A 13,956-nucleotide genomic window follows, 5' to 3' on the forward strand; every position below is an offset into this window, starting at 1 on the left:
TTGTTTTAGGCATGTGTGATCATGCTAAGTCACTTCAGTCATGTCAGACTCTTTGCGATCCTATGGACAGTTGCCTGCCAGGCTCCTCTGTCCATGGGATTCTCCAGGCAAGAATACTGGAGTGGGTTGCCATACCATCCTCTAGGGGATCTGCTCAACCCAGGGACGGAACCTGCATCTCTTATGTCTCTTGCATTGGCAGGTGGTTTGTTTAACACCAGCGCCACCTGGGAAGCTTTTTTATTCTTTCGGGCCTCTCCATGTAAATGGGGCACATAGCTACCAGCAATCATGGGTCATGTCCTTATAACTCCCTCACTAGAAAGGAAAGTGAAGTTTTCCCCTTTCTAACTCCAGGAAAAACAAAAACAAAAAAGAACAGCAACAAAAATATCCTCAAGGAAGAAAGCCAATTGGCCTAACATGGGCCTTCACTTTATCTCTGGGCCAAACCCTTTGAACAGAGACATAGCATACTATTATTCACTAGATTTGAATGAGATGTCCATTCCTGAGGTTACGGAGGTGGATATATTATGGGAGTGACAATGAAATTTTAACCATATTCATTTAACTATGGATACTTGCTGGAATGTAAATTGTGAATCCCATTTGTCCCATTTGTCTTGATAGAAAAATGCTTGAAGACCAGCACTGTCTCAGCTGAACCATTTTAGTACTGCTCTTATATCTGCTGCAGATTTAATGCTTGATGCTTTGACTATTTGACAGAGATATCATAGATCATTTAATAATTTATAGTTACGTTCAGTTCAGTCGCTCAGTCGTGTCTGACTCTTTGCAACCCCATGAATCACAGCACACCAGGCCTGCCTGTCCATCACCAACTCCTGGAGTCTACCCAAACCCATGTCCATCGAGTCGGTAATGCCATCCAGTCATCTCATCCTCTGTCGTCCCCTTCTCCTCCTGCCCCCAATCCTTCCCAGCATTAGGGTATTTCCTAATGAGTCAACTCTTCGCATGAGGTGGCCAAAGTATTGGAGTTTCAGCTTCAGTATCAGTTTTCACACAGTTATAAATTTGCATCATATGTCCCTGAGGTTGGTCTGGGAATGTCCAACAAGATTGAATCTCTTATTAGATGCTGTCTCATCATTTCCACTAGAATCAATGGCTGGCTGCATTAACTCAGCATAATGTATTCAGTGTTCATCCATGTTATAGCATGCATCAGTATTTTATAAAATGCCAAATAATATTCCATAGCCCATAGTACCATGTTTTATTTGTCCATTTATCAGTTTATGTACCCTTGGGTTGCCCTGTCTCCAATTCATTTTTTCCTTTTATGAATAGTGCCACTATGCCATTAGTATGTAAGTTTTCATGTGTACATGGGCTTCATTTATCTGCCTAGGAGTAGAACTGCTGGATTATGTGGTAACTTTGTGGCTGTACCCCCTTACATTCCCCCTAGCAATGTATGAGAGTTCCAATTTCTCTACATCCTTTCCAACACTTGTTATTATTGCCTTTAGTTATAGTACTGAACATTTAAGATCAGAAAACACATGCAGATATAGACCTTAATACATCTGTTTGTAAGCTCCATGCCTGGCTTTGTGGTCATGTAGCTAAACATGAATGGAATGGATGGAATTTCCATTCCAGTGAATGGAAACCTTTCTGTTTGTATGTTGCTTTAGGTTTTGTTTTTTTTTTTTAATTTTATTTTATTTTTAAACTTTACATAATTGTATTAGTTTTGCCTAAAAAGTGCATTTACACATTATGAGACTCACAATAAACCTACAGGGAGTACAAAGAGTGGCAATTTCCCATTTTAGACCTTAGATGGGCTAGGTCAGAAAGGTTAAGTAATAAGTGAAGCATCTAAAGCTCTGGTCCCATGGCTTCATGTTGAGTCTTCTCTATACTGTTCAATGCTGGATTTTAACATCTCTTCTAAGTATCATATTAATGTTCAGAAAAGAATGCTGAGAAGTTTCAAAAGATCTTAGTTAAAAGCAAAAAAGACAGCAGAAGCTGAAGGGACAGAGTGTATTTGACAGTTTGGAGATGCTAATTATGAGATAGTTGTGGGGACTGGGGAGAACAATCTGGGGAAGCCTGATAAGGGAAGTCACTAGGCTTCCAACTTCAGCAAGAGATTTAAGAGGACTGTAAATCAGGTGAAGTTGGGTTATGTAAACTGTAGATTGCATTATCTCAGAAAGAGCTAATGCCAGAAAGTAGGTAATTGTTATAAATTTCAGCTCTGTTTTCATTTTTTTGCAACAGAAAATTTTAAACATGCATGGAATATCAAAAAATAGTATAATAAATCCTCACAATGCCTATTGATAGAACATGATCAACATTCTGTCATTCTTACAAGTTGACTTATAAAAATATTTGAATACATTAGGGCTTTCTTTAAATCATTTTCCCTCCAGCTTTATTGAGGTATAAATGACAATTAAAATGTAAATATTGATGATACAACCTAATGACTTGATACACATATATGCTAGTTGCTAAGTCACGTCCAACTCTTTGCAACCCATGGACTATAGAAAATACTTACCACAGCCAAGGCAATCAACATAGCAGTCAATTCACATCTTAACCATTTTCCTTTTTTGTTTTTAATGTTGAGAACTTCCAAGATCTCTTCTCGTAGAAAATTGAAATTTCACAGTACATAATTGTTGACTGGAGCCACATTTCTGTATACCAGTTCTCCAGAACTTACTTGTATTTTGTAATTGAAGCCAAAAGTCATTATTGAAAAGGGAAATTATCAAAGAATAGCAACATGATCTTGTGACAAGCTCCACAAATTTTGATCTTTCTTCATTTAGGGTGGAAGGGAAGAAAACTGCTGAGCAGTAAGATGGCCACACAAATAGCTACATACTTATGGGTGGGAACCCAACGTTTTGTTCATTCAGTCCTGCAGTCATTCATTCATTCAAATAACACAGTCTAGGCAGTTTTGCTGCTCACTGTCCATCCACCAGTGAGACTGTCATGCTGGACTTGGGCTTGAGTCCAAATCAGGAGTCATCATTTAATACATCTTTGAAGACTGTGGATAAGTGCTGTCCTTGAGCCTCATCTTTCTCATCCATAAAATAGGGATAATACGTTGCTGAATAGGGTGTTGTTAGAGTTAAAAGTAAGGGGAGTTCCTCAGAAATATGCATGACCTGTGTTCTGTAACATATGCCACTGTTACTTGTCTAGGCCCTGAGCTCATGATGAAAGAAATCATGAGACAGTATCTCTCCCCTCAGATTTCCCTTTCCCAGTCTACGAGGGCAGCAACAAGCTCACAGAGGTTCCCTGCACAATGCAGCATGTAAGATGCCAGAAAGCTGCCCCCATCAACACCATGCATTCATCTTCCAAAATCATCTGAGTTCCTCTAATTTTCTGTTACTTTTCATTAGGTCTTGCAGCTCTACAAACATAATCTGTGCTAAACCCTGTTGTCCGAGGTCAAAAAAACTGTTGGAGTTTGGAGCAAAGAAAGGTTTATTGAAAGAGTCAAGCAAGGAGTTCATGCTCAAAAAAATCCAAACTCCCTGATGGATTTCAGGGGAGAGTTTTTACAGGGAAGGTGAGGGAGAAAGTGCAGTGTAGGTGATCACCTCCATCATTATTCTCTGATTGGTTGATGATGAGGTAACAGGGTCGTGTCACGGGGTTTAACATCTTCAGTCCTCAGGCTCCAGCTGGTGTGGGGGCTCCCTGCTCGTGGTCATCATGCAGTTAACTTCTTCCATCTGGTGAGGGTTTTAGTATCTGTAGAACAACTCAGGAATGTGCATCAGACACTGTCATCTATATGATCTAAATCCTTCAGGGAAGGACTAAAGATTTTGTGATTGCTATATGGCTGAGCTATTGTTTAATATTTTGTTGTTGTTACTACACATTCACATTCTTTCAATCGTTAATTCTTGAGCCAGCCTTCTGTGGCTCAGAGGAGGCCTGGGAGATTAAAGCTTTTCTCCAGGCAAGAGGGGCTTCCCAGGTGGTTCAGTGGTAAAGAATCCACCTGCCAATGCAAAGAGAAGCAGGATGCAGGCTAGATCCATGGTTCAGGAAGATCCCCTGGAGGAGGAAATGGCAACCCACTGCAGTATTCTCGCCTAGATAATCCCATGGACAGAGGAGTCTGGTGGGCTACAGTCCATGGGGTCGCAAACAGTTGGACAGGACTGAGTGAGCACTGCATGCACAAACAAGAGGCAGGTAGAGGGCATGGGGTGGGGTCTAGCCTAGGAAGATCCCACAAGGTCCTTGCTCCATTACAGCTGGACACCCTCCTGTAGCACCCTTATTTGGTCTTGATGAGGGCAGAGTGCCCAGAGCAAGGGCTGCTATCTCCTTGTGCCAGCTTTCTCTGGGTCTTCATCACAGCTGAAGGAGCATTTCTGATGCAGCCCGCCCCTCCTTCTCCGTCTTCTGGGTCGGGGCCCGGGCTCAGAGCGCGCCCTTTGGTAGAATTTGCAGCCGGGTGCCCAAACGTAGGCCCCTCTGTCCGGTGCCTTGGGTGCCGCAGTTTCCTTAACTGGCTCCATCAAATGCGCCTGCAGCCTCGCCTCACACCTGCGTGGCCCCCGGCAGAGTCCGCCTGGCCGCCCCTTGGTCCTGCTGCCCCCACCGCTCCCGACTCCAGGCCCCAGAGGCAGAGCCGCGGAGCAGGCGGCACCGACCCCCGCCCTGCCGCTCCACTTCCTGAAGCAGGTGCTTCTGTCTCCCTAAGAGAGGACCGACCGCGTTGTGTCTGAGCCTCCAGTCTCCCCGCCGGCGCTTCCAGGAGCAGCTCCATCACCAGAGCAGCGCGACCCCGGCCCGTGGCCGCCCCCGCCGGCAAGATGCGGAAGCCCAACCCGCTGCAGGACGCGAACTTCTGCTCGCGCCTGTTCTTCTGGTGAGAGCCTGCTTGGGCTGTGACATCTCCGCCGTCGTGGGGCGGGTGATTGACGCCGCCGCTGCGCTTTTGGGGACCGAGGACAGGGGTGGTCGGGGCGAGGGAGCGCTTTCCGCTGGCGCCCTGGGCACCGGGCTTCTTGTAACCGGTAGAGCCACGTGGTCCCTGGCGTCTGGCAAGGGGAACAGAACCTGTGAGAGGGAACTCCTGGCAGGGCTCCCTGCTTTGTAGCTCGCTGCCCTGCCGCCAAACTCCTTAGGCCCTAGTAGGAGGGGAAGCGGGTGAAGCAGGAGGGGTGGTGAGTGAAGCAGGAGGCAGGGAAGCTGAGACCCCAGGCTGCCCCAGGGGAGTCTCCCGCCAAGCGGGAGAAGGACTGGACCAGCCCCTCCACTCCGCTCCCCCCCAACCCCCCCACACCCAAGACCACACACCCACACTCCATCCTTAGCCAGCTTCCCTAGTACCGCTCAGGAATTTGCAGTTCTGAACTAAAACGGCACCCTTATTTTTCCCCTAAGCAAGCAGTTTTATGAACAGCTTCCTTTATCCAATTAGTGTCCTGCACCGTTGTTATCTTCCAAGAATGTCCCCACTTTCCCCATATTCCTTAGGTGACAGCTGAGTTCCGCCTGTACCGGGCCTCCTCGTCACTGTGCCTATGACAATGTCTCCCTTCCTCCCTCCCTCTCTCCCTGTATATCTCTCACTGCATTTCCTGGTATCTATTTGTGACAAGTTTCACGTGTGTAAAAACACTTGTTTTTAATGTAATGAATGGGGATACTATTCTTGAACACGTTTTGCTTTTGCCTGGGACACAGAGCCAGGACTAGAGTATGTATTTGACCAACCCATTTCCTTATTGTGAGTATCTCCACTTCCACCTTTGAGGACCAAATCCTGGGGATGTGGTTCCTGAAACCTGTGGGGTCTTATGCAGATCTTTAGCCTTCAGAGAAGCAGTGCATGGTCTTGATGCAGGTGGTCCTGCCCAGGAGTCATTTGGTCCTGAAACCACTGAAGGGTCCCTGAACTGGGAGGAAACAAACAGATGAAAAACTGCAGAGAGCTGTAGCTCTTACCTGAAGTCTTCATTTAATAGCTGGGACCTACTAACTAGGCAGGCCTGAACCTTTGGATTTTAATCCCACTTGGGTGATTATTAGGTCTTTTGTTTCTGGAACCTAACCCATTCATCTTTTCCACAAAGTCTGATACTTCTTTTATGGGACAGCCTAAGGGATCCCCAGGGAATGGGAGCTGCTATGCTTGTTCTGATGGTGGTATATTCAGTGTGTAGTTACATCTCTTGGTCATTTGGTGGCCCTTAAGGAAAGAGGGGCTTAGAAGAAGGAATGTGGGTGTGGTTACTCTAAATAATACTGAAATAGTCAAACATCTGCTTAAGGCAGGGCAAGCAACTCTCCAGGCACCTTCTGTCTGTGGATTTTCAAAATGTGTGTGTGGAAATGGGAAGATAAAGACTTCTCATTGATTTTGGTAGACACCCATTTCCAGTTTTCCTGCTGGAAGGAGAGAAGCTATTACCTTTTATTTCACACTTGAAGTTGCTGAAGCAGAGAGGTTGAGTGAGTTGTCTACCAGCACACAGCTAGAAAGTGAAAGAGTTGGACCCCAAATCAGGCAATCTGGCTCCCTGTGTATGTAACTGCTGTATCGAGTAGCTTTTATTTGTGTACTTATTTGTAAATGCACAGAGAAGCCGATTCCAAACACACCTTTGGTCTTATTGGCAGGAGTCTCTCAAGGCAAGTTCTTCAAGTTCTTGCTGTTGGAGATGATGCATGTGAAACATCTCTATAATCAAGCTTTAGGGCAATGGTTCTCAGTATAGCTTTCAGACCTGCTCATCCTCATCACCTGGGAGTTTGTTAGAAACGCAAATCCCCCTGACCTCTTTTTAGACCAACTGTGTAAAGTTAGAAAATCTGAGGGTGGGGGTTAAACAAGCTCCAGGTGATTCTGATGGGAGGTTCAGACTGGCTTCTGCTTTCAGCCACCCCTTCCACTGGCATTACTACTTCAATGTTAACTTTTAAAAGGTGTCCAGACTTTGTGAAGTTAGTTGTTTCCAGTCTGTACGTAAAGTCTGAGGTACCCTTGTAATTTTCTTGTGTTCCCCACTTGCTGCCCTGGGGAAAGCTGACATGAGCCCAGGCAGGAAGTACTGCCCAGAGACAAAGTCCGCCTTGTAGAGAAAAACTGAGTTTTCATCTTCTCATTGGGTGTTTGCTTTTCTTCTCATATTTCACCTGCTTTCTAAACTTGCAAATAATGCCAGTAACTAGCTTATTGTCTTTATACAAATGACCTCAATGGAGCTTTAGTGTTATCACAGCACAGGTGGGAAATAGGGTCAAAGAGAAGGCATCCATTATGGCTATATGTAATTATTGTGGATTTTAGAAATTTCTGCAATAAAATTAAAACTATAGAAGAAGAAGTGAATAAAAGTTTATTTCTATTAGCCACGTACACTCACTGATAATTTGGCTGTTTCTTAGAAGTAGAATAACTGGTGAAAGCCGAATTCTGTTCCATCAGGTTTGCCCTCTTAAAAACTGCTTGTGTGTTTATTTCATTGCTATTTGTGAGTACTTGAATTACATTTCTAATGGGACTGAGGTTAAAAATGTCAAACAGTTACTTATTTATTGTTGTCCACGCTGGTCCATCATTGCTGCTCTCTTGCTTTTCTCTAGTTGTGTGGTGACGGGTGGCTACTCCCTAGTTGTGGTGCATGGGCTTCTCTTCTTATGGAGCACAGGCTCCAGGGCAAGTGGGCTTCAATAGTTGTGGCTCATGGGCTTAGTTGCTCCATGCCACGTGGAATCTGCCTGGACCAGGAATCAAACCTGTGTTCCCTGCATTAGCAGATGGATTCTTAACTACTGGACCATCAGGGAAGTCCAATATCAGTTTTAATAAGAATTTATTTGATTTTTAGAGTTGGAACTTTATTGACTATTTGTCTTTCTTTGAATTGTCTCTTCATAGATATTTTTCCCTATGAGGCATTTTTAAACTTGAATAACTTGCAATAGCGCATATAATACTTTTTCAGACTTTCTTTTGTTCTTTAGAGGTTTTAAATTAGATATAATTAATTATATTGAACTTTTCTTTTTGGCTTCTCCTATTGCTTTTGTAATATGTCTTTTTAAAATCCTAGCATCCTCTATATTTCTGTAAGCATTCTATTTTGGCTCTCTTTTCTTATTGAATTTCTAACAATAAAGATAACTCTCTCTATATTTTTAGTGTTTGGTATAAGATAGACCCCATTTTCCCAAACAGCCCATATTCCTATCATGGTTTATTGAATGACTCTTCCTTTTTCCCATTATTGAAAATCAGTGGCACAATTTTTGAACGATGCCCAGTCTGTTGAGACTCTCCCTGGCAATGTCCCCACTGTCCTGCACTGCAGCCTTGGGGGTGTGCTCTGCATTTCTTCCCCCACCCCCCATCCCAGAAGCAGCAGGTTGGGGGGAAGTGCAGGACCTGTTCCCAGAGATGAGTGTGGAGTGGGGTCTTGGACCAGATGCATTTGGCCATCAGGGAATGGTTGCATCCTCACTCCACTGACACTGGCCACATCTCAGTCAGCAAACTGTCCCCTTGCAAAGGGAGTGTGGGTGTGGAAACTGCCACTAGCGTCAAGTCAGACTCTCCAGAGACTCTTGTCAGAGAAGCTGATGACATGAGGGGGGATGTGAACTGGCCTAGTGCTGAGATGGTTTAGGGAGGTTGGTGCTGTTAGGCCCTCAGTAACTAATGATTGTGAATACATAGAAATGTTTAATTTCAAGCTAGGATTCTTTGCACCATTTCCAGAATACCACTTGTTCCTCATTAACAGTGAGAGATCCACATGTTGTAGATGGAGGCTGAGTGAGCTCTGCAAGGTGCTTTTTCTGGCCTTGATCTGTTTCCTGTAAGCATTTAGTTTGTTGAGTTTTGGTAATTTTATACAATAACTACAGTCTCAAGCAAGATGTAGAACATCCCAGAGGTGTGGTGTGTCCTTGTGGAAAAATAATCTGCCTAAAATTTTATCTCTTATAGTTTTTTCTTGATTTTTTGGGATCTTGATCATCCTACTTCATTATCCTGAGAGGTGTCAATTAGAGTCCATTCAGATGTGTCAAGGGAATAAGTTGCCTGAGTCTTCCAGGGGTCCCCCAATCATGTTGACCCCCTTTCTCTCTGTTGACATGAAACAAAGAGGGTATCAGATATTTATCTGGCAAAGATAGGCTTATGGGATCAGCAGAGAATTATAGTTCAAGGTTTACTACTGTGGAGAGCTACATGCAAGTCTTCAAAGGGCCAGGGAAAGAGATCACTATTATAGAGGGGAAAGGAAGTTGGCAGGTCTGTTAAACAAAGATTCCACGGCGTTTCACTGACTGACTGCCAGGAAAGAAGCAGAGTCTTTGTTCTTCCTGTTGGGCTCTGTCATTGTAACTGCATCTGTCAAAGTCATCAGAGATTTTCTTCTGGGGCCCAGTGGGATTCCTCAGGATCTCTGTCGTGGTGACAGCTGCTCTTTTTCTGGTGAGACGTTGTCCTGTTAGAGCAACACTGTCTTCTCAGGTGATGCCCTCAGCAGCCTTGGGAGGTGTTACCTCCACATGTCTCCTCAGTTTCCAGAGGCCAATACTGAGATGTTATGTGGCTAGTTTGTGGTCATTCAACCAGAAAGTGACAAAGTCTGGACTCTAACACAGGAAGATTTCCAACTGAGGCACATCATGTGCAATTTTTTTCTCATTACATTTTTTTAAATTGTGGAAAAATGCACAAAACATAAAATTTACCATCTTGACCATATTTACGCATATGGTTTAGCGTTGTTAAGGACATTCATGTAATTTTGCAAACAATTTCCAGAACTCTTTTCTTCCTGCACTAGTGTGTGTGTGTGGGGGGGGGGGAGTGTCATCATCTGGGCACATCCCAGTGCTAATTCTGAGTGTTTTCTGTGGGGAACGACTGTAGGGTAAATGGCCTAACATGTTTCAAACCTGTTTAGTGGTAAAGCTCACAGACTTTTACTTTTGTTTTGGAAGGAAATTGAGACATAGTAAGACATAGTAAGGGTCACTGAGATGCTGGCCTGGAGTGGAGAAGTGGAGGAGGGGGCACAGTTGAGGCCCTGGGTCCTCAGGGCCACTGTTGGGATTAGGATCCAGTCTTCTGACTCCTGGATTGGAGTTCTTTGGAGGTGCCAACCTATCAGAGTTTGTAAAAGCTGAAGCCCAGTTTCTCTTATTGCTTCTTTAATGATTCATGGACATTCATGCATTCAATAAATAATTCTTGAGCATCAATTCTGTACACATACTGTCCTTGGAATAATGGAATAAAAGAATTGTGATCTCTGCTTTCACTGGTTATTATTGCCTGACCTTGAAAATTTCCTTGCCCTGGCAAGGTCAGGAAAATGGTATTAGTCTTTGGGCTATCTCTACATTTTATTATCATTTAAATAATGCCCAATTGATTTGAACAGGGTTTGAGGGGTATCCTGTGTATAGTTAACTGCTTTTTTCCCCTTTATAATTAATTTGCATGGAGAGAATTTGAGATTATATGGATACCGTCTTCCAAATCAAACTTTCACCCACTGGTTTTAACTTCCATTGATAATTTTCTGACTCCACCACTCCTTTTGTGTTTGTTTGCCTCTGTTTGCAAGAGCATTCCTTTCTTTCCTGTTAATGTAACAACATGGATTCAGAGATCCTTTCTTTATTTAATTTGTTGTTATTCATCGCCATTTATTTGTTTTGATTCTCAATGTATCCCAGATTTGTCTAGCAAAAGTCATTCAACCTGGCTTCTCTGTGCTTTCTATACAACCTCATGATTCTTTCGGGGCTTCCTTATTTTATGGTGCAAGTTGTTCCTTCTTGGACTTTCTCTGCCTGTAGGTCTTAGGCTGTAGACAGTGAGGCTTTTGCTGGGATTGCCTGGGGCTCTGCTTACCAGGGCTCATACTAGTTATGAGCATCCCCCACAGAAAGTCTCCTTTTGGAGCCAGTGTTGTGGCTTGACTGGCTCTTGTGGTTCTTATGATTGTGAGACACGTGTCAGCAACAACCATCAGGGGACTTGAAATGATGAGGTGTATCACTCATTCACGTGTTGTGGAGGGTACCAGACACACCTGGGGTGACACAGGCTGGTCCTGAATAGAGAGACCGCAGGTGAGTAAGTCTGGACTTGAGATTCTGCCTTTTGGGGGTTGAGGGTGGAGTGTCTAGGATTTTGAAGGTTCACTCTTTATTGGTGAATTTAAAACACAAGAGTGGGAAATAAAGTGTGAGAAGGGAGAACCAAGCAGTCAGCAAGATAGTCTTATCAGGTCAACCAGAGCTTTTTCCAAGCGGGAACTTCATGGGTGGGGTGGCCTGGCTCTTTATCTAGTTGTGTAGCTGGCACGTGTTCACTGGAGGTGGCTGTCTTCGACAAGGATGTCTCCAAAGCTTAATGTCTGGCATTTGTATTATAATCAAAAAAGCTAATTATCAGGTGCTTACATAAACTGCCCCAACCTTGGAACTAGCTATTTCTTCAAGGGGCCTTGGCTCCTTTGAGAGAAGAAGGGTATCAGAAAGTTAAGATCTGGGTGAAGGGGCCTAAAAGGCACAGACTTCCAGTTATAAAATAAATAAGCTATGGAGATGTAATGTCTGGTGTGGTGACTATAGTTAGTAATACTCTATGCATATTTGAAAGCTGCTAAGAGATTAGACCTTAAAAATTCTCACCACAAGAAGGGAAATGTAACTGTGTATGTTAAAAAAAAAAAAACACAAAACAGAACCCCAAGATCTAAGGACTGAAATGCTCTTTGCTACCAGTATGTTATTACTCCAGGGCCTCTCATTGTATAGAATTAGGGTGTATACGTGTGTGTGTGTGTGTGTGTGTGTGTGTGTAAACACATATCTAATTATTTTTAAAATTAATTTATTTTAGGATAATTACTTTACAATATTATAATGGTTTTGCCATACATCAACATGAATTGGCCACAGGTATACATGTGTCCCCCTGATCCTGAACCCATCTCCCACTTTTTATTCCCACCTTATCCCTCTGGGTTGTCCCAGAGCACTGGCTTTGGTTGCCCTGTTTCATACATCGAATTTGCACTGGCCATCTGTTTTACATATGATAGTATACATATTTCAGTGCTATTCTCTCAAGTCATCCCACCCTTGCCTTTTCCCTCTGAGTCCAAAAGTCTGTTCTTTACATCTGTGTCTCCCTTGCTGCCCAGCATGTAGGATCATTGGTACCATCTTTCTAAATTCCATATATATGTGCTAATACACAGGATTTGGCTTTCTGTTTCTGACTTACTTCACTCTGTATAATAGGCTCCAGGTTCATCTACCTCATTAGAACTGACTTAAATGTGTTCCTTTTTATAGCTGAGTAATATTCCACTGTATATATGTACCATAACTTCCTTATCCGTTCATCTGCTGATGGAGATCTAGGTTGCTTCCATGTCCTAGCTATTGTAAACAGTGTGCCAATGAACATTGGGGTACATGTGTCTCTTTCAATTCTGGTTTCCTTGAGGTGTTTGCCCAGCAGTGGGATTTGCTGGGTCATATGGCAGTTTGCTGGGCTTCCCTGGTGGCTCAGAGTTTAAAGTGTCTGCCTGCAATGCGGTAGACCTGGGTTTGATCTCTGGGTCGGGAAGATCCCCTGGAGAAGGAAATGGCAACCCACTCCAGTATTCTTGCCTGGAGAATCCCATGGATGGAGGAGCCTGGTGGGCTACAGTCCATGGGCTCGCAAACAGTCGGACACAACTGAGAGACTTCACTCAATTTAACTCACTCAAAATGGCAGTTCTATTTCCAGTTTTTAAAGGAATCTCCACACTGTTCTCCAAAAATAGTGGCTATACCAGTTTGCATTCCCACTAACAGTGTAAGAAGGTTCCCTTTTCTCCACACCCTCTCCAGCCTTTATTGTTTGTAGAATTTTTTGATGATGGCCATTCTGACCAGTGAGAGATGATACCTCATTGTGGTTTTGATTTGTCTTTTTCTAAAAGTGAGTAATGTTGAGCATCTTTTCATGTGTTTATTAACCATCTGTATGTCTTCTTTGGAGAAGAGTCTGTTTAGGTGTTTTTCTCACTTTTTGATTGAGTTGTTAGTTTTTTTGATATTGAGCTGCATGAGCTGCTTGTATACGGTGAAGATTAATTCTTTGTCAGTTGTTTTGTTTGCTGTTCTCCTCTCCCATTCTGAAGGCTGTCATTTCACCTTGCTTATAGTTTACTTTGTTGTGCAAAATTTTTAAAGTTTAATTAGGTCCTTTTTGTTTATTGTTGTTACTCTGGGAGGTGGGTCATAGAGGATATTGCTGTAATTTATGTCGAAGAGAGTCTATCTATGTTTTCCTCTAAGAATTTTATACTTTCTGGTCTTGCATTTAGGTCTTTAATTCATTTTGAGTTTATTTTTATGTGTGGTGTTCGATAGTGTTCTGGTTTCATTCTTTTACATGTAGTTTACCAGTTTTCCTAGCACCACTTGTTGAAGAGACTGTCTTTCCTCTATTGTATATTTTTGCCTCGTTTATCAAAGATAAAGTGTCCATAGATGCATGGATTTATCTCTGGGCTTTCTATTTTGTTCCATTCATCTATATTTCTGTCTTTGTGCCAGTACCATACTGTCTTGATGACTGTAGCTTTGTAGTGTAGTATGAAGTCAAGCAGGGTGATTGCTCCAGTTCCATTCTTCTTTCTCAAGATTGATTTGGCTATTTGAGGTCTTTAGTGTTTAAATACATATTATGAAATTATTTGTCCTAGTTCTGTGAAAAATACCATTGGTAGTTTAATAGGGATTGTGCTGAATCTGTGGATTGCTTTGGGTAGTATACTCATTTTCACTATATTGATTCCTCCTCTTACATTTCTCTCTTTCTTCTTTTTTTACAAAGCTCACGAGTTAGAACTTAATTAGATATATGTGATTTGTATA

The 13,956-nt window shown here is 43.0% G+C and overlaps 2 protein-coding genes and 1 long non-coding RNA gene across 3 annotated transcripts in view; 2 read left to right on the forward strand and 1 right to left on the reverse strand.

Moving 5' to 3' along the window:
* The window catches only part of LOC123328868 (ATP-binding cassette sub-family C member 4), a gene marked incomplete in the record, with an annotated part of 1,148,417 nt that overhangs the window by 675,674 nt on the left and 458,787 nt on the right, over positions 1-13,956 (forward strand).
* Positions 1,843-13,956, forward strand: part of LOC102398340 (ATP-binding cassette sub-family C member 4) — an 84,879-nt gene continuing 72,765 nt past the window's right edge. The window contains exon 1 of the mRNA XM_045162439.1: positions 1,843-4,909. Within this exon, the coding sequence (XP_045018374.1) occupies positions 4,854-4,909 (56 nt within the window). The 5' untranslated portion in view covers positions 1,843-4,853. The remainder of the gene's footprint in view (positions 4,910-13,956) is intronic.
* Positions 4,118-5,753, reverse strand: LOC123328869. The gene is made up of 2 exons (XR_006543864.2): positions 5,341-5,753; positions 4,118-5,171 (listed from the first exon to the last, which is right to left on the reverse strand). It is a non-coding gene; the product is annotated as an uncharacterized LOC123328869 (long non-coding RNA).

Source organism: Bubalus bubalis, chromosome 13 (assembly GCF_019923935.1).
Source record: "Bubalus bubalis isolate 160015118507 breed Murrah chromosome 13, NDDB_SH_1, whole genome shotgun sequence".
Lineage (NCBI taxonomy): Eukaryota > Metazoa > Chordata > Mammalia > Artiodactyla > Bovidae > Bubalus > Bubalus bubalis.